We start from the raw sequence: 22,764 nt of genomic DNA on the forward strand, positions 1-22,764 counted from the left end.
ATTCATGACGATGCAGGAAGGCTGTAGGGGACAGATATGTCACAAGGACTATTTATGGCCTGCTCGTTGGTTTTTGGTGACGACAATAAACAAGGTCTGCACCGATATATTTATTTGGAAATCATGTTCCCATTGCTACTAATGACACAACTTCCATAAACATCAAAATTGCAATGTTAGCAATGTCAAATTCCACTATTTCCATCCAGCTTCTTGAATTTTTATAAATCCTGTACCTGTACATTACATTACATGTCATTTAGCTGACGCATTTATCCAAAGCGACTTACAATTAGTGCATTCAACATCTATGGGGGGGCCATTTAGGGTTCAGCATCTTGCCCAAGGACACTTCAGCATGGGCTGGGATTCGAGCTGCTGACCTTCTGGTAAGAAGACAACTGCCCTACCCCCTCACCCACAGCCGCCCAATAAGTGTAATACTCCAATGAAAACTGTGCTACAGATGATCTCGTCTTGTTTTGTGGTGGTTTGGCTGCCATATGCGTCAGGCATTTGCATTTTACCCTGGAGACCATAAAATACTCCTCTATCATCCTGTTCCCTTGAGTGGTGCTCTGAACAGGCCATAAACAATAAAGAGACTTTATTAATAGCTGCTCCGGCCCTATCAGCATCGACAGACTGGGTTCCCCCTCTCTCTGTCTTGTGAGCTGATGGGAGGAGAGGAGAGGAAAGGTGAGGAGAGTGATGACACTGCAGTGCTCAGCAGCTCCATATTGATGCCATTAAGTAATTCCCTGCAGAGATTTCCCAGCAACCCCTGTCATCAGATTCACTGATGTACAAACAGACTTTTTCCCATCTGATAGATCAATCCATCTGCGTACTTTTCCCTTTCTTTCCCTCTTTTGCCCACCCACTCTACTATAATCCTCCATCCACAGCTGCTTCTGTCATGTCAGTGACATGAGATGTTGTGTAAACAACTTAAAATGTTAAAGCCCGCGAAACTCTTGCTCTCAATGTAATCCCCGATTTGGGATTTAAGAGGGAGTAAAGTCCAACACAAGTGCAGCAACTGCAACCTGGGCTAATTTCTGACAGTTTTACAAATCGGCTTTCAGATTCTCTGACGGCACAAAAGTCTCTGTAGTGGTAGCAGACAGGAGGGACACTCTGTTCAGCACTGTTTGCTTGATTTGTAGGTAGAAGTAGTCTTTAGAGGGGCGTTTGCTGCGGAGGAGGTGGCCAGGCCCCAAGTTAACCCAACCAAGAACAGAAGTTTTACAATATGAAGTTATGAGTTATAAAAACTTTATAGCTTAGCAAATTTTGGAACTGATAACAGAAACATATTTAAGACCCGGTTTTCCAGAACAATGCAGCTCAATTTACAATCAAAATGCTTCTACGAGCCCATGAAGACTTACACTTACCCCGCTGACCACATGGAAAGAAAATGAAGAAAAGAGGCAGAGGGAGGAAGAATGGGAGAGAAGGAACACAGTGATTATCTTTGGCCATCGTATTATGTACCTGTACTTGGACAGGCATTTGTGGAAGTATTGATCTCTCTGGTGTGTGTAACCAAAGAAACCATTTCTGCTGTAGGGCTCGGCTGAGGCCAAGCCCTTCGTCCCATCAGTCATCGGAGTGTTTGGATCCAGCCACCGCTAATACTGACTGTCATAACTTCTGTGCAATTTTATGTTTATACTGTAACCATGATAACTACCTCTTCTAGTCACCATGCTCAGTCCATTCCCACTGCCATCATTTGAAACCTTGGATAAACACGTTTTGTTAAATTCTGTGGCAGGGGCGAGGAAGAGGATAAATCCACTTAATTCTTCCTCCGCAGTGTGAAATCTTTAAGGCCATGAAAGCTCTTTGTGTCTGTTTAAGGCCACTGGGCAGACAGTTGTTTAATTTACCCCCAAAAACACCTACAGTCTGCTGCTGGGGACCAAAGTGAACCCAGATCCACCCCAGATTGACCAGACCTCAGATTTTGTTGACTGATGAGAAGCCAGTCTGGTTCTGCGGTGAATCCACACTGCTGTGGACCTCCTGGTCCTCACCGTCTGCGAACCATCTGCTGCAAAGCCTCTGCTCCTGTAAAACGATGCACAGAGCAATAGTGATTGCCTAAAAGCCGCTCTGGAGGAAGCGCAGCCACCTCGTCTGTAACGCATACAACTCTACACACCAAACAACTCCGATTTCTGGCAGTCTAACCCTTTGTATACGAGTGAGCAGTTAAGGCGCATGCATGCGTATGAGCGTGTGACACACAATTTTGGTGTTTACACTCACTGGGCCAAGAGGTTTGAGCTCTGGCAAAAGATGCCGCTCACTTCTTTTCATTTTAGTTACGCACTCAGCATGATCACATCTGAGTCTGGCCTGTGTTTGGCTTGGAAACCCATCATCCAAACACATTTCTGGATGTGTTTTTGTCAGATGTAGCCTTATAGCATCAGGCCGACTTTTTTCTAGAACAGACACATGCTTTCAACTTGAGGTTAATTGATGGAGCATGCTCTTCTTGTCTCAAAAGAAGGGCTCATGGTGCAGTTTGTCCAAGCCAAACAACAGTCGAGCACCGCTCGAGCCACCATTCTGAACTCTGCCCAAAGCATTTCAGATCAGAGGTTTGCACTTCTGCTCCTTCGTGTACTTATCTCATTATTCCAATTAATGTTAGCTGGGTATGCTCTACGGGAAGTCACTACATTTGGATGGGAGAGCTGGTACACAGATGACAAGTCCCGCTCCAATTTCTGACACAGTGGAATGACGATGGTGATTAACGGCGATCTCTGGCCTGGGTAATATCACGGACAATCCGGATCAGTTCTTCCCGCCAGCGGGAGCTGAGTGCGGAGCATTTTCCCAGGACAGAAGGAGAGCACTAATTGGCAGCCGCCCTGTCATAGTGATTATGTGTGCCTCACACTGCTGCCTGTTGTGACTGGGGGAGTCATGGCTTATCTTCATTTAATAAGGCTGCTCCATAGGGGCTGACACAGTAGCTGGTGAGAAGGCCTAAGAGGTACGCTGAGTGCGACCTTTGAACAGCATCAATGGCCTGGGCTGGGGTCTGACTTGAACAACCGGTAACCGATCATTTCCCCATGCTGTACACACGGCTATGAAACTGTGAAGCTGAGATGATGGAGAGTGTTTTGGAAGCCTTGCACTGTGCTGCAGTGAAAAATTGTTTGGGTGAAGAGGAAAGACACATCAACCTGTCATTGACTTGGCCAGGTCCTGCATCCTGATGCCAATGGCAGTTATGGTCACCGCTGCGGTCACAGTCACAAATTAACACAAGTTCTGTTTCAGCTATCCCATATTCGCAAATCTCCATTTCCAGCCATATATTATTCTTTTTCCTCTCCATCTGTCTCCACACTTATGTTTTATATCTCCTCCTAACCAGATGAAAATTGATTATCTAGACTCATGTCTGGACAGGCGATCAACACTTGCTTTATACTGATCGTCTCAAACCAAACTTTAGGGTTTCATTTTCTGCCTCTCGTGCATTGTAGTAGTGTTAAATCTTCCATCGAAGAGAAAGTCATTACCAGTAGTCTCTGAGAGTTCTCTGTGCTGGATACATTCCTTATTGGGGGTAGGGGTGGGGGGATAGGGGTGGTTGGGGTGGGGGGTAGGGGTGGTGGGGGGATAGGGGTGGGGGTAGGGGTGGGGGGTGACTCTGGAAGCCGGGAGGAGGAGGAGGAAGAAGATGAGAGGGGGTCTCTGATTAACTTCCCACTAAGTGCCCCTGCTCTCTGACCAAAATAAATATGGATGCTGTCATTTTGTCAGCAACTGCCTTCAGAGAGCAATATTTGAAACACCCCATGATCCTGCTGGCTTTTATATGGAGAATCCATCGTCATACCACAGGCATGAGCCATAAACATGTGGAGGCCTTTCAAAGACCAGGGGGTGGAGGGAGGGAGGGAGGGAGGTGGAAGAGGAGGGGTCAGCGGCACTCACTGGGGTTTCATACTCCACATTATTGTCATCTGGTCTTTTCCAAGCAGGAAGAAAGAGGAGGGGTGTGACTGAAGTTTTTTTTCTTCACACTCTTTGGACCAGTTGAGTTGTGGTTTTGCTGAACTGCCTTGTGTAGATTTGTGTACGCACATTAGATGCAGCCGTGCTCTTATTTGTTTGACTCACTTTGCTGTGAAGTGTGCATTGGTTCAAGTGTTTTCCCCAACCCGCCATAACTCGATGTTTGATCCCTTCTGCGTCTCTAAGTTTCATAGCATTATGAAATTATGACCAATCAATCATTGGCTTTTGAAAACCTGAATGTCCTCGAACATATTGCTTAGAGTGTGACTTTGTCAAAGAGAAGAAAACTGTGTTGGTAGCAAGGCTTTGTCTGTCATTATCTGGCAGAGGAAATGAGGCATATGGGCTGACATCAAGAGACCCCCTTAAAAAACAGACGCACACAAACAAACAAAGTGGCAGCAAACTGGTGTGGGGAGAGGAAGAAGGCAGAGGACGAGGACGGGGAGATACTGTACTGAAGAGGAATGTTTTCATGTTCTCATGCCCCCATAAACGGGAGCTATTCCCCCCGCTGTGCAGTATATGGGCTGATACTGCCAATGACACGGTCAGGGCCGTTACGCAGACTGTCGCTGAATGTTCCCTCGATGGGCAGTTTGTGCTGTTCCACCCTGTGATTTTTCCTTTTTTTTTTTTAAATTTTTTTTTTAACAAGAGTCAAGACATGGTCTGTGTCTTTACAGGGATGGATGGCAACAGCTTGTGATGAGATCTTTGAAGTAGGGTTCAACTCGTATATAGGGCTCCTGTAAAATATCTTATGACCACCAGCCAGAGATTTCCACTTGTTATACGACGTTGGTTTGCCCCGGACCACAGTTGGTGATTATCGCCTTTATTATATTAGATGGACGAACGGAGAAATCGATATAGTGAGGTGCTAAAGGATTTTACAGGACAGCTTCAGGAGTGGTACTCTGTAAAAACTGTAATGAAACCTGCTCCACCTGCATTAAAACGTTTCATGAGAATGGATTTGGATCGTGCCATGATGGTCTAAATGTAGTTTTGGATGCTATTCCACATTCTGTAGAAACATTCTAGGAAAACTTTATCTGAGGTTTTTGGAGCAGGATCAAATATTAAATGCAGGTGCAGAGTATCATCTGTTTTCTCCTTCAGTGCTTTTCACAGTCCTCATTTTAGTCTAACCTCTAGTTTGACGTGTCAGGGTTTCTCACCTCATATTTAGATAACTCGAGCTGTTCAGAGTAGAATCAGTCTGCACCTCCTCTCTCTGTCTGCCAGACCTCCAGGCCGCCCCTGCTGCCAGCTCTCCTGTGGGCCGCAAACGCTTTCATCAGCGAGCAGACGAGGATGCGCGCGCACACACACACACACACACACACACACACACACACACACACACACACACACACACACACACACACACACACACACACACACACACAGCAAGGGTGTCAGAAACCTAACAGACACAGACAAACAGTAAAACAGACCTCACAGGCAGAGCAAGTCAGGTAATATCTACTCTTTTCCTCGTCCCTGTTTCTATTCTCCTCATGCCGTCTTGCCCTCGAATGACACTCTGTCGCTTATGTATCACATATCACAGTGCGTGGCTGTTTGAGGAACAATGTGCACACCACAGAGGAGGGATGTGTTGGCGCGTGGCACACATTGTTCGAAGCAGTGCTCCCTGCACCGGAGTCCTCCCACTCCAGTGGTCTGGGTGGAGGAGAAAAGAAGGAAGGCGAGGAGTCGAACAGGGAAGCCTGAAAACATCTGGTGCACAGTTGCACTGGGTCATCCACCAGAAGCTGAGCTGAGCTGAGCTCCTCTCCTCTCCTCCCTCTCCTCTCCTCTCCTCTCCTCTCCTCTCTTCTCTTCCCTGGCGGGCGTCTTTATGGAGACATCACAGCTTTTAATTACAGATGGTGATTTAGAGAGAGGCTGTGGCTTCTGACCCACTCACGCGTGGACCAAGTGCAGGCTACAGACATGCAGACACAACAAGACAGCAAGTATAGGCCTGCTGGCCCTTGGCTGTGTGTAAGTCTTAGAGAGAGAGAGAGAGAGTGTGTGTGTGTGTGTGTGTGTGTGTGTGTGTGTGTGTGTGTGTGTGTGTGTGTGTGTGTGTGTGTGTGTGTGTGTGTGTGGTGAACTTACAGTGACAAACACAGGAGTAGGGTGCAGACAAAGAACAGAGCCATTAGTGCTAAGTAGAGGCCAGGGCCAACTTACCAAGGCTGTGGAGCACTAGGTCTATACTCTCATCAACATGAAACAGCAACAACACCAAGGTGATGTCACAGGTTAGCAATTTCCCCCCAAAGGAGCAAATGCATCATCACACGTTTGTGTTTTCTCACTGTATCAAAAAGAGAAAACACTGGTCTGGAGCCAGTGGAGGCAGTATTAATACATTTGGAATTACACATTTAAACCTGCTTTAATTGATTTAGTTGCCCACTTGGGGGCAGTACACCAACCTGCAAACTGCTATAATATCTGCTACTAGAATGTGACTCTGCAGAGTACACACAAGGTCCAACAGTCCCCTTATGAAACCACATTCAAATTCACTAGATCTAGATGTTCAATTTTGATCTGTACCAAATTGCACGCACTCATAAATATCAGTCCCCTAATGCCTAATTTATTACATCTGTATTCATGGATATCTGTGGATATACCTCTTTGGGTGCCCTGGTCCTCTGTACAGCCGGGTAACACATTCACAGAATTTCCCTTATGTAGAAAACAATAAGAGATAAGAAGACATAAGAGAAATAAAAGAAGCTAAGTAGCAGAACCCCAGACATCCTGTGGGGAAAAATTTCATTCTCTTCTTTTCAGATTCCATCTTGTTGAAGTGAAGTGGAATTCTTTGTATTAACATAATATTACTGTAATTTTAAGCAGTCGTTGGTAGAACAGGAATGACTACTGAGCCTTGGTATGTAACCAGGTTTGCAGCCAAATAGGCTGAGAATACCCAGTGTGCTGAATTTGTAATGTAAGCAGCGAAATATGTTGTATAATGTTTCTAATTTATACCTGACATCATGTTTTATTAATCTGTGATAGTTTTAGGTATGTAGGTGTTCATGTAGTGGTATCTGCATTTGACTCCATTATATACTTTTCAAAATGTGTTTGAAGGTCTTGAGTCCTCCGTCATGCCAGACGTACACCTTATAGCCTTTTCAGAGCACATAACATGATTGCTCTAAGGACAATCTTACGATATGATTGAGTGGTGGGTGTCATGAAACCCAACCCGCTCCAGGTACCATATCAAATCCCTTCAATGTATATGCTGCTATCTGCTGGGTGGAGAGGTTCAGGACCGTGATCCCGACAGGCCTTGAGACAGTTCTTTCGGATTAGTGGGAGCTTAACTCTCCCTTTGATTTAATTCCTTTCTCCTTCCCCGACTGCATCTCTGACAGATGCTGCTGCCGTCTGGAGTACACAGACCTCTCCTCTGCGAGGTGAGACCCTGAAATGACCGTTGAAATTGCACTGTAATCATACGCTGCTAAAAACAAGAGACAAATGTCTGCCATATGCCTTAAAAAGCCCTCTGTTTGTGTTTTAGTGAGGGGAAGGGGTATTATTGACAAGAGTGGGAGAGTTTTGCCTGCATAGAGGACCTGAGTAGCGGTGACTCTTATTGCCCGTGTCTGTGATCAGATCTGTCAGAGCCACTCAGCTGTCTGTCTGCCTGGTGTTTGACAAGTGTTTGATGCAGCACAGGCCTTAGAGAGGATCAAGCCCTTCCTGAATTGGCTTTACCTCTCTCCCCGTGCAACAGGATCTCTGCGAACACTTCAAACACTCCCTTTCCCCCAGCCACCACCAACCCTTTCTTCCTATGAACTATTTTTATCAAAAAATATGTTCAGTCTGTTGGCTCATCAGAGGAGTCGGAACAACAGTGTCCTCTGAGAGTTAGTCCAACAATCAAAGAAAACAAAAAGTGCCGGCCAGACTTGATTCCCTCATCACTGGCCATTGCACGGGGATTGCAGCATGATCCTGATGGCCCCTGTCTCTGTTTTGGTGTCTAAGCCCGTCTGACTTAGCTTGGCTCCCCGCTCGTTAGGGTCTGGTCCTGTTTTGGGACAGTTGTGCTCCGTGTCCAAACATGTGAGGGATTTCCTCCTGGAGTCTCCCACTAGGGAGAAGGGGGGATGAAAGGACTTGTGCAGAAATGAGATATAAAGAGGGACAATTTCCTCCTATATCCTCCCCCCTGTTCCCTGAGAGACCCACAGAGACCAGGAGGATGCAGACCACATGGAATTACAGAATGAAGTGTATGTGCATGCGCAGGAGCGTGCACATTAAAAAAAACACACTAATGTATGAGCAGATATTGTTGTACACATGCACAGTTGAGATATGCTCACAGTGTGGATCACACATTGTCAGGCGTGTTGACTAATTTGTAGGTACATATTTTGTGCTCTTGGAAAACTGCATTCTTGACTCTTCTCAATTTTTGCAGAGAACAGTCAATTTGATCAGTTTTTATCAGGAAGCTGGCTAACAGAGCTAAGGTGAGATCAGGAATTATAAGTCAGAATGCTCCCCAATTTGTGATGCTTGCAGAAGACCTGAAATGAAGAAATGGTTGTTCTTGTTGGGCTTCTTTTTATTATAAGGACAAAAGGAGAACTATAACATCATACTTGTATTGCAATCTAACGTCACCATCCACCTGCTTAGCCTGTGGCTTCTAGTGTTATTTAGCCTCCAAGGCTGGTTCTTCACAGGCCACATCAACACTAGGCCACAACGTTTGAGTTTTTAAAGGCATTGCCACTGCCACGTTTACAGCGCATAAGTAAGTTTCAGTTTTAGTTTGAAAGCTGCGGGGCTGCGTTGTAGTATGGACGGGCAAAAACTTTGACGTTGGGAAACAATGACACAGTTACCCACATTCGCTTCCTGATTGATTGTTATCAGCCACGAATCAACCACCAGTGGTGAACTAAAAATGTTGTAGCACTTACGACTTTTGTCATCGGTCCAAGAAAAGAAACAACTTATCTTATATTTCTCAGTTGTTGTCCCTCTCGAACAACCTACTGCTAAGAAGACAATCTGTGTCCTTTTTACACTGGCACGCAATTGCCCAGTGTACATGAATGGTTACTTGATATGAGTTTTCAGGCATGTTAGAATGAACGTGCATAACGCTTAAACATTTTCTGGACAGAGGTCATTTTAGTTTTAAAATTAAAACATATTAGTATGGCTGTAGCCACAGTTGAGAAATACTGTACTATACAGTTGATGTTAATGCAGCTGGAACCATACAAACTGATGAAGTGCTTTTTGGTCTTGGAAGCAAATAACCTTGTTAGCTGTAAGTAAGCTATTGAGTGTATCTTAGTTTAGTTATGCACTGCCTGGCTGACAGTGTACTAGTAGTTAACTGTGTCGACAAAATGTTTATAGAAACCCTCCTCCACCTCATAACCCCACAGGGATGCAGAAAGCCTCTTACTGGTACTGTACCTTATTGCGTCGCCCCTCATGGCTGTGTTAACAACCATTTTATTCCTCTCCATAAAGTGGAGCTAGTGGGCTATAATGCAGAGGGATTGTTCATGAAGACTTAAAAGGCTCATGGTTTGGGGCTCAGCCAGGGCCAGGGCCCTTTGTTGGGGTTGACCCCCTTTTTTTACCCGAGGGCTCAGACTCAACAGATCCTGGAAATTTAGATTCCCTTTCTGGGATAAATAATAAGTGTTCCGAATATTTGTTTAATAGTGCAAAGAGATCAGGTGTATGGCAGGATGTGTGTTTCCTGCCTGGATCCACCATCAGTCTGAGGGTGATTTTAGAAGGTGCACACTTTAATCCTGGTGGGGTGAGCGAGGAAGCCTCGTGACGTCCTCTGGAGTGAGTGTATATCAGTCGACGGTGGACAAGCCTGATTTGCTGTGAAATAAGAAGAGGTAGAGTGTCGAAACACTAAACTGAACTGTCAAGCTTTTATTAGCTTGTACGTCTTAATGGTATTGCTAAGATAAGGAACTGTATTGAGCTGTGGCGGCAAGTAATAGTGCAGGTAATCAGTGTAAAGACATGAAAATGTAGATGACTGTTAGAAGAGAAGAGAGCGAGAGCAGCTTGTTATCAAATATTAAATAGAACAAATAAATCCCCGATGGATCCTGTGTCAGTTGAATGGCGATGATTAATTTCATCAGCCCAAAGCAATACACTTATCGGAAACCAAGATGGATGACTATCATAACTCTGCGAGACACTTCCTGCTTTATATCACAGCATATGGGAATTATAAGATGGATCAAAGCCTTTATAGAGATTTCATCTTGATAAAGAAGCTATGGAAATCAAAGCGTAGTGCGAGGAGCTTTTTCTATCCTTGAGTAACGACAAACAGAGTTCACATCTGTAATAACTTCCCAGCCAGAATGATGAATCTGCTACTGTGCATCCCAGCAAGATTCTTGATCTGCGGATCTGCGGATCCATTTGAAACTACTCCCTCATATGCTGCAGCTATCTCCAGCTTGCTCTGCGTCGGCCCCGTGCATGCAACAAATATAAAAACACAGACCCACACCAGCAGTTAGCCTTCAGTAACATCAGTTCGGGGCCTCCCTTTGATAAGTGCTGAGCTTTATATTTTTCTCATCAGAAATGAAACACAACATTAAGCCATTCATTAAGGTCAACTAAAGCTAATTATCCCTCATTTACCCAAGTGCCCGTGGGGCAGGAGAGCCCCATATACTTAGGCCCAGATGTGTCGATGAGTCAGTCAGGGGAGATAGCAGACCACAGAGGGGGGCTGCTCACTTCTCTCTGAGTCCTGCGGTTTCCAGGCGCATCAGCCTCAGCCAGTCGTGATGCCTGTTCCCTGCCTGGCTGCTGACGTTACCGTCATGACACCATGCAAAGCCACTGCAATAGAGCGAGCGTCCATTTAGTGGTGAAGAATGTTGATAATTATCAGTTATACGCCTTGATTCAGAACTGAAAAATGAAGAGTGACTATCATACCTCATAAGCTGGCACACTGAGTGACTCTTGCAGAGGCTGAGTCACATGAACAGCAGGCTGCCACGCGAGTGACCTCTCATTGCTCCAGGGGGCGACAGTGTGCGTACTAAACTACAAGCCTCCGCGTTTTGGCAGCTTCCACTGGAAGTGGGGAAACCGTAACAGTTGGCAGGATGTCACAGCCCAGAAACCATATCACGTCATGTGATTTAACTTCTCAGACCTAATTTCTTCTTCCCAGTGTCTGGTACCTCCACCAGACGTTTAGAAATAATGGCTGAACCACTTTACCGCGAGGATGATGAAATCTAGCCCTTGTTGCTGAGACCAGTTGTCTGGGGATGAGGCATCTGCTCCCTGCAGCTTAGGAGAGGCATTGATAGTTTGAGGTGAAGTTTGTGTGAAGCTCTTTCAGTAGGTGGTGACTATGGTGTGATGAGATGCCCTTCCCTGTTGGATATCTGCTTTGCAAGTTGGACTCAAATGTTGGTTTTAGGTTTGTTTGCTTTATATGATTTGATAAGACACCATCTGGTTCAGTGTGGAGCCATTTTTAACTTCCCCATTACAGAGAGTTAGAGCTGCAGTGGCCATGTTTGCAGCAGTATCCAGCAAAAGTCAATGCACTTTACAAATCAATGAAAAACTACACATTGATCATGTTAGTCAACATGTCTGCCATCCCTTCTGTCTGTTGTTGTTCATGTCAATAGCAAGGTCAGGAAAATAGCATCTTTATTGTGATTGAGCTGATTTAAAAAGCTTTTGTTCCACTGGAGAACTGAAACATTTCGGCACATGAAATACATGAAACAAACACATTCTACATATTTGGTTGTATTTGTGTTTTCTTTTATATATTATTTTTAATACAATTTATGGTTAAACTGTCAAATATCAAGCCTCAATTGAATTTCTTTGTCATAAGGCTCAATAACCACATCTTAAGAATCATTGCCATTTTGTTAAATATAAGTATCAGCCGATATATTGGTATCGGACATGTTTTACTCCCTCATATCAGCATCAGCCCCAAAAAAATCTATCGAGCTCTATACATCAATATTGTTAATTTTCTTCCTGGATTTCCTGAGCGTTGCGTGCCGTCTCCTGGACTGGAGCCGCTAATACCTGAAAAACTGTAGGCTGGTTATTGGTCAAGCCACAATTTTCCTGTTTACTGTTTTGAAGCTAATTAAATATCAAAGATGTGATGTTGTTCTGGAAGCTGTTTCATAGTTGATAGAACTGAACATGTGACTTCATTCATTTAAATCATTACATTTGCTGCTTAGCAATTTAATTCCCTTGTCTTGTATCGTAAGTAACGAGAAACCGATTCAACTTCTTAATGAATTTGCTCAACATCACACAGATGATTATAGAGTTTCAATGAATAGCTTCAGAGCAACACTGAAAATCTATATTGGTCGTAATTTAGGGGATCACAATGCAGTGCTGACATGCCATGCAGCATCAAAGTGGATGTTGGAAAGCAGATAAATAATACCAGAAGTTTCCATGCTGCAACACTTGTGATGAGAAACTGTGTTAGTGTTTAAGTTCATGTACAGTAGAGGAAACGGCTCTGGAAAGCCAGAACTTATTTTTGAGTTTTTTGGACGTTGGCCTAATTTCACATCTGTCATGGAAGGTTTCCACTTGATAACCTACCTTGGAGCGCTCAAGCCATAGGTGGGAACCCAAACGGCACAAGGGAACAGTTACCATATTGTGTAATGCAGCAGAGCACGAGTTTGGGCTCTGAGCTCAAACTTTAATGGAGAACAACTTTAATGTGCTTGGTCATCATCTGTTCTGTTACCTTCCAGGACAGGCTGCAGCTGCTTCTAGCTGGCGTGATTGACCTTCTCCAGAGGGGAAAAAGCGTGCTGTCTGCACTGACCATCCAGCGTATTAATCACCGTGCCAGTCATGCATGTTCGGCTGGGACTTCTGCGCTTAAAGACGTTAATCTCTGAGTCGGATTTTCGCTTTAACTTATTGTCAGTGAAACGAAGCTTCAGAGAGCGGAGCGGTGAGCTAACCTGCTTTTTTAATCTTCCGCGCGCGGATCCTCCGCTGGGTCATAGATGAGAAAATAATGACCGACCTAATCCCAACATTAGCTTTTTAAATCGGAATGTGTATGTTTTAAATCATTCTCGCCTAGCAGTGCGGTGATAGTAAGCAGAGCACAGGGGAAAGGGAATGACAGGATGAAAGAGTGAATGAAAGAGTGTGATCTAGAGTAACCTTGTTAGGGCTAAGTGATGCTGTGCAGAGAGCCTCTTGTCAGTTGGTTGGCAAGATGAGCTTTGTGTAAATGATTGTCCTCTCTGTCAAAAGGCTGAATTATTTTTTCCTACATCTGACGTCTGCATCTCTGCCGCAGTAATATTATAGCTTATTCACTCTGTCCAGATCTGTATCTGTTTCTGCCTTTTTTACACTTAAGCATTATTTTCATCTGTATCATGTTCTCCTCCTCCTCGAATGTCGAATCAGCCTTCTGCAGCGTTTCCCCGCAGCCGGACAACAGCACAACGCACCATGAAACGATTTGGGCCTACCTCCGCCCCCACGCCTTCATGAGCCTTGGGTCACTCGAGGTCGTGCAACTGTGTCCCACCTATAAATTAAGTGAAAACTAAGTTCAGGGGCAGCGGCATAGATCAGTGTCAGAGTCCGTAACCTTTTCCCAGACAGAGGAGTTGTCGGTGTGTGTGAGCAACGAGAGCGCTGGCTGGCTACAGATCCTTTCCCCTTCACAGCATTATAAATGTATGTGTGAGGAGGCCCTTAATGGCTGCTAATCCAATTTCTGCCACTGAAATCAAATCTCACTGGCGCCAGTAGTTCTCTCCTTCCCTCACAAATAATGGCCTCTGCTTTGGCTTGTTTATGAAAAAGACAAGCCGGCGAAAAATTTCCCCCCGGCTTTACCTTCCCTAAGTCCACCCAAATCTTCTTCAAAATTGTTTGGATTATTGTTTTTTTGCCTGCCCTCCACCCAACTCTCTGTGTCCGACGAAAACGTTATTAATTGACTGTCTGCGTGGAGCGGAGGGACAGGGTAACCGGAGAGCGGGGTACAGTGTTCAGCAGTATAGGATCCCATTTACCGTATGTCTTAATGCCTCCGTGAGGTCACCCATTGATTTTTCACAAACCGCAAGCGATGGAGATAAGATTAGGCCTTCAATTCCTGCAATGCCGATGGGGCCGTTAGTGGATGAAATCACTTGGCCTGTGCTGACCGTCGCTGCACTGCTCGTTTCCAGCAGGTCATGGCCTCTTTGATTATAGGCTAACATATAGATAACCCCACACCAGCCTCAGGGCCAGCAAAGTGCTGACGTCTCTTTTCTTTAAAGGAGAAATCTCTGACTAAAAGGCCTGATTCCAGAGGAATATGAAACTGTTTCATGTTGCAGACCTTCCCTGGTGTAAATGTATACGTATTCTTGAGTTTGCTCGCCCTTTCCAAAACAAAGATATTAGCTCTGACACCGATGATGGGAGCTTTGGCTTTGGCTTCCTTCTCCCTGGATATGGATTTGACTGATTATCTTTCAGTGCATCAGTTGGACAAGTGGTCATATTGCCGTTCCGCAAGGAGATATTATTCTGGAGTGCAAGCCTAATAATATGATACGTATAATAGCGCTTAACTCTGAGTTGGATCTGCACCATGCAGTCGGCTCTATTATTGCTGAGAGCCTCAAATAGCATCGCAGGGACATGGAGGGGAAAGGGAGAGCGAGGATGATGGGGAAGAAAAAGAGAAAGCGCTAGATCCTGACTGGCTTTGAGAGGTTATTGAGGAACGTCCACCACAGTGCGTGCGGAGGAGTTTTAATTTTTTTTCTTTTCTCACTGGTTTGGCAGCTAAAACGATTGGAAATGACACTAAGTATTTCTCAAGCTCACATAGGTGACATAGAGGATGAAAATTACTGACGCACAGGCATAAAGGCCATGTATATCATTCACACATGCATGCGCACACACACACACACACACACACACACACACATACGTGCTCGCATACATAAAAGAATTTGGCAAAGGTCATTTTTGACAGTGGTAAACAACTACCCCACCGCAGCCTCTGCTTCTGATTCACAAAAACAAAACATTTTGATTTGCTCTTGAGATTTCTGTTTGTTTGTTTGATTTACTTTTAATTTCCAACTCAAACACAAATGTCAAGCTGGCAGAGAGAGAGATCGTATCTATGAGGGGAAACTAAACATTGGTGAAATTATGGTTTGCTGCTGTGATAGTAAATGCCGCCAGAACGGAAAGAGAAGTATAAAGAAGGTTTATAATTTCCTGATAAAAGCCATATTCTTTTTTGATTCGATCCATACTGTGCCAGTTACGAGGCTAAACAAAGACAGAGAATGATTTGAAACCTCCTGTGCCTTCCAAGACAAAATTATCTTTACATGCTCTAAGATTTATGAATTTGTACTTGGTTTTGAAACCAATTGAGATGACTTAATCATTTCTTTCCAGGCAAATTAAACTGTTTCCTCTGTGAACTCTGGTAATCAGTTTAAGTGATTACATTGGTCGTAAATATGAGATGATGAAAGCTCAGTGTTCAAAGTGCACAGGGCCCTGAGGAAAGGCAAAATGGGAGTTCTTGGGTAGATATGATGGCCCATCTCACCAGGACTGGATCAGATACTGGGGGAAGGGGCTTATGTGGGGATTGGTTGCCCTCTAGCTGTCAGCTCTGAGATTGGGTTATGAAATATGGTCTGAAAACGCTGAGGAGGTGAGTTTATGTCGTGTCATTCGTTTCTTTGGGGAGTTTCAGACACATAATTCTGTTCGAGTATTGAAAAGTCTGATAGGTGTTGAGTTTGTACAGGAAAACTGGTGGCTCATACGAATCTGATTTTATATCTACTTAGCAGACAAAATAAATCTTCCAGGGTGTGTCGGAGCCTATGATGGGTTTGGGTTAGGGGTTTTCTGCCGAGCAGAGCTGCAGTATGGAGAGAAGCTGTCAGTAACCCCAGTTATTGTACAATATCCAGAATCTGGTCAGGATACAATTTTAAAAAGATGACTGGAAAACATCAGGGTTCAGCTTATGGGATGTTGTTTGGTTCCTGCTATAAAGACTTCCATAACGTTGTTTTGTGTATTCCATGTGTGACATGATAATTAGATTTTTATACTCTCGACAGCTGTCATCGGCTTACAGAATAAGACACAGCAAGCAACAAAACAAAAAAAAAAGGCCTGGAAACACAGTTTTGCACCAATAACTACTGAGGGAGGTAGTTGGGAAAGAGTTTTCAGGCTGGATGGCAAACTGCTTAACAGATACAAAGATTGTGCTGCTGTAAAATCCTCATTTGTTTATTTTTTAAGTTGATGATTTTAGCACCAACCTCCCAAAAAATATAATATAAATACTTAGCTTCTGATCTTTATTAAATGCAGAATCTTTTTTTGCACTGTGCTAAAGGTGCCTCTCTATCCGTCGACTATTAATGTATGTATTGTAATTCATATAATGTAAAATAAAGATGGTGTAACCACTAAAACACATAAATCCCACTAAATTCAAAAGCTGAGACAGCAACAATTCAAAGTTACCTTTGGCTTGAGTTTAACGCTTAGTAGCCTTCCAGGTTAGTTATAAATAATGTTTTATAATGTTAATAATGTTAATTCATTAAAATGTATATTTTTCATGTATTGATGGCAGCCATGGGAAAAATGAATAATTAAGCTCAGTTTTTTATTTCAAAGAAAATATATCATTTATGTGTTATATAGTTAAAACATAGTTATCAAAAGTAAGATTCACATCTTGACTTAATTTTGAGCAAATGTTTTAATAGCAGTAGTTACTACAGTTTGCTTTTCTAGGGCAGACATGTCCAGCAAGGCTTTTTCCTGCTACTGCTTTTACTCCCTCCCTTCACACAATGTTATCGTTTGTTACTGTTTGTGTTTGTGTTTGTGTGTGGCTGGATTAAAGATCTCCTGCCCAGCCCTGCACTAGCCAGGAAAACCACTTTTTAACTTAACTCTCAGATATTTATTTGTGTTTTAAGCAATTGCTGTAAATGCAGGCTTTTTCAGTTTAAATGCAGCCTTGCGTCCAAGGAATGGCCCACGAGGGCTTTGCCCGTTACAGAGGGAGTTTAATGCTGCACAATGTACTTTATTGCCGTCAAATGTAATTCGTCTTGAGTTGATTGCACTGAAAGTCGTGTTTATCAGGCACCTAGCAACACTGTTTTGAATGAAAATGACCTCTTTAAAGAGCAATTAGGAAAATGGACCTATAGGCCAAATGCCTTTCAGCTCCAGATTTACTTTAGCAAACATTATCATACCATCAATCACGCACAAAATCTAAAGTGGCATCAGCAAAGCAAGTGCACAGAGTCCTCTGGTAATATTCTTCAATTGAAGGGCATGAGATTTTGATGGAAGAGATGTGGAAGTTGTCTTCAAAGGGCAACTTTTGACTCGGAGCTGTGTGCGAGAAACTTTATTACCATGGCTCAGATTGGCAATGTGACTCAAAAATAACAAGATTAAATTAATTGCAGGAAATAGCTCTGCAATGGTTTGATGTTTGCATGCATCTGGATTATTCATTGGGAGACCCTATTAGCAGAGCAATATCTTGCTTTCTCATGCGTGTCGGCTTAAACGAGTGAATATTTTCAAATCTACCTCACAGTGCAGCCCTGCGAGTGGGAAATGGGTCTTTTCTATGGGGTGCTTAAAAGGCCACCGTGATGCCAGCACATATGAGAAGGCAATTAGAGATAATGTCACATTTCACACACTGTTACCCTGTTTTTTCGTGAGAGAAAAAGCTCGAACAAGTGCAGTAATAAGACCCAGAATGTGGCAGCGATAGCCCGCGCTGGAGATTTGTTTTTCTGTAGTGTTTTCCTGTGCTTCCCCCCTCAGCGAACCATAGCGCGGTTGGTTTCTTTTTGTTCTAGATCGGGATCCAGATAGCGTCTCATCATCCAAGCCTTACTCCACTTTTCCCCCCATTAGATTTTCTTTTCCCTTAAATTCCCTCACACTCACTCCCCCCTCGCGCACACACATCTCGCACACACACCTCGTTATCTTATTTGTGGCATTGGCAGCCAGATTGTTGCTCTGCGGTTCGGTAGCCAGAGTTTTCTCTGTCACAAAGAGCCGTGGGTGCAGAGCCTCCACCGCACAAGCTTCCATGAGAGCAGGAAGTCAGTTCCCAGCATTCTTTGCCCATCCCAGTGAAACCTGGGATGGATTAACCTTGGGCTGGGGGACCTTTCCAACTTGGAAAGAGAGTTATGCAACTTCCCATACTTATCTCCCGTCTCTATTGCAGTGACGGTGAAAAGTGTTGGTCTGAGCAGACATTTGTTTAAAGCTGAGGTTCAGTCCTGAGTGTTGGAGCAAACCCGATATGTAATGCTCTCTCATAGTATATATAATGTGCACTTCTTTATGTAATGCAGCCCTTTTTATTAGCAAATGTTAACCCTCAAATCCTGAGTATTCCAGCACAAAATGAGCAGGTTGAGCTTGCTAAAGCCCATCCCACAGTGGGTTGCATGTCTATACTTTGTGCATACGTCTGTTCTACAGTAAAAACCATCAAGCGAAACTCACAGGTCATTAATCTGATGCTTTAAAACCAATCCTCGGTCTGCACACATCAATATGTTGCATCATCTCAGTGGTTGTTTTTCAAGTCGTCTTCAGAGCTGACGATCAAGTATGAAATCTAAAACTGTCCCGATTAGTACGGCCGCACTTTGCCTGCTGCAACCAAAGAAAAATGCTTATTTGCCAATAGTCTCTTTACGGTGCGGCTGGGTCACTGAGGTTATGAGATGAAACAGTTTTTTCTGTGGAAGACAGACCTGCATGGGTCTAACCACAAACAACATACCTGATGAATTCTGTCATACTGAATGAGTTTTTCTCATCTGTATAATATCAACATATTGAACACTTTACGATTTACTGGTATACAAGCTTGGTGCATTGCAAGCAGGGCTGGATTAACCTATTATGGGTTTTGACAGCAAAGTCTCCAACCCCCCCAACCACCACACACACACGTTTTTCCCCTAACCCATTTTACCCAGAGCCCCAGACTCTGGAATAATCTGGAACAATACCTTGCCGGATGTTTGCTGTCAACTTGTTGGTTTGCAATAATTAGATCAAACACAAATTGGAGTAAGACGATGCATCATTAGCATAATATAAGAATAAGGTCATTAAAACAAGATCCATGAATTAGTTCTGTGTCGTTATAAAACTGTGAAAATGTCGTGCAATGTTAAAGCTAGTGGAAAAAGACCGACCCATGATCTGTATCGTCGTCCATCCAGTATATTACAAGCATATCCTCCTTAGAGAAGGTGATTCATTATCATGTCACTACAAAGACACACTGACCACCTTCAGCACCAGAACCAGCCAGGAATCTACCCTTGGCCATTTAATTTACTATGAGGTCATTGAAAAGGCGTTACGCTTGTTGACTTGGAGAACAATGTATATAATATGATATGTCTAACGAGTGTGGATGGTACTGAACAAAGAGATAACCATTTCTATCTTTTTCCCCTCTTCTTTCCCAGGTGGCTCAGGGAAGCACCGACCAAAAGAACCAAAGAAGAAGAACAAGCAAAGGCTGCGGTTTCGGGCCCAGAACCAGCACAGTGACCACTTGGCCTCTGTGCGCCCCAGCCAGTGAGGGACTGAAAACTGCCCATTGAACAAAGAACCAACGCGAAGCTGCTAGCCGCTGCTGCACCCATATTCTAAACCGACGACTATCACGAATCCCGCCACCTTTCCACCTGCCTCACATCCCCTCCCCACCGTCCCTGACGACCCCCACCCCGCCAGGACATAGCCATGACTCACAAATCCAAAAATATACAGTATTTGTAACGTACGATGTCAGTATCAACATATCCAAATACTTGCTTCATGTCTCTGCCTCCTGCTGCTTCTCCCCCTCCTGCAGTGACCAGCCCGGTGACTCTGTTGCCCCCCCCAGCCCCGCCCCCTTGTCTTGCCTCGTGGACCTATTGCAGTTGACATTACTGAACTCATTTCCCCATCATTAACACAATGTCATTGACCATCCGGCGTGATGGAAGACGGGCAACCAGAGGCCGTGGAGACGGGAGCGCTAGATAGAGGGAGGTGGATAGGAGCGGTAGTGAGGGAGTTTTGCTGAGCTGAACTACTCCTGGGATGAAATGGGGGGGAGGCATTGAATCAAGGAGGATGAAAGAAAAGATGGAGAATTAAGAGGCAGAAGAGATTTGGCTGAAGCAGTTGACGCTGATGAACTGAAAGAGACTTTTTTTTGTTTCTATATTTATGTCAAAGCTACCCTCACCTTCCCTCTAAATGGAGACGGAGTGTTCCCATGTGCGGCCTTTATGTTATGTACATTTTTGAGAGTAATATTAAAGAAATTACCATGCATAGTTGCAAAGTATTTTATTCTCAGCACAAACTGTTTACGTTCAGACCGCTTTATGCTCTAACTGTATAGTGTGGATAATAAAAGAAATTTAGTTGTTCGACTAGCATGGCGACAGACTCGTGTACATAATTTATCTAATTATGAAAGCTTATTACTGTATTTTCAGTATTGACTCGTTCACCGTTCTAAATGTTTTAGAGATAAAAGGGTTGTAATACCAAGCTACAGATTAAAATGATTAAAAACAAATAATAAACATAGCCGCAAACATAGCTATTTCATTTATATGGTATATATTTGATTTATTTATTAATTCTATTTTGTACTTTTTTTTGTTCAGTGAGATTTTCTTTTGCCTCATACTGTTACTCTTATATGCGGAAATATTCTTTGAGTTCCTTATAACAGTGCATATCTTTAACAAGTGGAAAAGGTTTCTGTCTGATGTCACGCCAAGTGTTGTATAACATTCATTTGACCTCATCTACTGATTTCAGTGTTTTAAAGAAGAAAAAACGACAAATGAAACTATGCTTTGACATATTCTAGGTTTTAATAATTAGGATCCAGCAAATGTATGGTCATAGGACTGCATATGTGTACGTTGTGTTTTATTAAAATACACTTAATGTGACTGTACGATGAAGCCTTCATTGTTGTCTATGGTTGTAATATATGTGGCTAAACTCCAAAAATGCAGTTTTCTTGTCTCACTTCAGTGTACAATTATACAATTTCGAAAATAACATTTGTGAAATCCATCATGACGCACTGCATGACACAAGCTCTACCTCCAGCCAAAGGATTGGATACAGTCGATTGGCCACTAACAGCATGACGGCACTGTTACGGGGTTTGTAATTCACTATGACGCAGCCTCACGAATGCGGAAAAAAAAAACATGCGTGTCGTCGGTGGCTTCATTCACGTCCACCATCAGCGTGTAATGCCTCAACAATGTGTATTTAGTGGTGACACTTGTCTTTCATCAGGCACACGCATTCAATCACCTCTTTATGTGATGCATGTCGCACTTTCACGAACCTCAAAAAACATTTAAAAAAAACATGTTTTAATGCAAGTCACAGCTAATTTAGCCCAAGATCCACACTGTATAATCATTGTCCCAAAGGAGAAAAAAATCCAAATCTGCCAGACAGCTTACGGATGCGCAGCAACAGATGAATCACATTGTGTCATATATATCATCCGGGGAGACACAGACCACAGTCTTCCTGCTCTGGTTAACCCCCTTGAAATCGCACATGATATTTCCACAGGGAGGCTGTCCATGTTAAAGTATCCTACTCTTCGTGCGCTCCATTTCTACCTTGAGGCCTAATACTCTGCAGTTTTAAAGGGCCTGAACATCTTTTACAGGTGCTCAATGTGGTTAGACATATTTTACACTGGAGGCCATTCATTTTCACAATTTAGCACTTCCACTGAGTGACATTTGCACTATGTAGAAATTTGTTTTCAGAAAACTCAAAATACCTAACTGGGTAGATAATTAATGAAAAAAAAGCTTCACAGCTAATGCTAATTTTCATTATTGAAGTACACCATCCACTACATATATTGTTAATTGTACGTCCCGAAATTTTTTGGGAATAGTGGCTACAATTATTGACCATAATTTGTCAGCTTAAGGGTGGCTTATTCTGCTTCATATGAATGTATTCTGCTACATATTAAATTAATCTGCTACATTAACTTATTTTTTTACATATAAAATTATTCTGATACATATAAACTTATTCTGCTACATATTAAATTGTTCTGCTACATATTAACTTATTCTGCTACACATAAACTTATTCTGCTTCATATAAACTTATTCTGCTACAATAACTTATTCTTTTACATATTAATTCTGCTGCATATTAACTTATTCTGCTACACAAACTTATTCTGCTACATTAACTTTTTCTTTTACACATTCAATTATTCTGCTATTAATTTATTCTGCTACATATAAACATATTCTGTTGTATATAAACTTATTCTGATACATGTTAAATTGTTCGGCTACTTATTAACATATTCTACTCGACATTAACTTATTAGCCACATATAAGCATATTGTGCTACATATAAATATATTCTGCTACTTTTAAACTTATTGTGCTACATATGAAATATTCTGGGATATGTAAACACATTCTGGTAGAAGTGAATATATT

The 22,764-nt window shown here is 43.1% G+C and overlaps 1 protein-coding gene across 2 annotated transcripts in view; it reads left to right on the top strand.

Annotated features, from left to right (window-relative positions):
- Window positions 1-21,324, top strand: part of rspo2 (R-spondin 2) — a 58,020-nt gene extending 36,696 nt beyond the window's left edge. For both annotated transcript variants that reach the window (XM_035162906.2, XM_035162907.2), the window contains one exon: window positions 19,716-21,324. In XM_035162906.2, the coding sequence (XP_035018797.1) occupies window positions 19,716-19,831 (116 nt within the window). In that variant the 3' untranslated portion in view covers window positions 19,832-21,324. The remainder of the gene's footprint in view (window positions 1-19,715) is intronic.
- Window positions 21,325-22,764: the final 1,440 nt, after the last annotated feature.

The sequence above is a fragment of the Hippoglossus stenolepis genome, chromosome 8 (assembly GCF_022539355.2).
Source record: "Hippoglossus stenolepis isolate QCI-W04-F060 chromosome 8, HSTE1.2, whole genome shotgun sequence".
In the NCBI taxonomy this organism is placed as follows: domain Eukaryota; kingdom Metazoa; phylum Chordata; class Actinopteri; order Pleuronectiformes; family Pleuronectidae; genus Hippoglossus; species Hippoglossus stenolepis.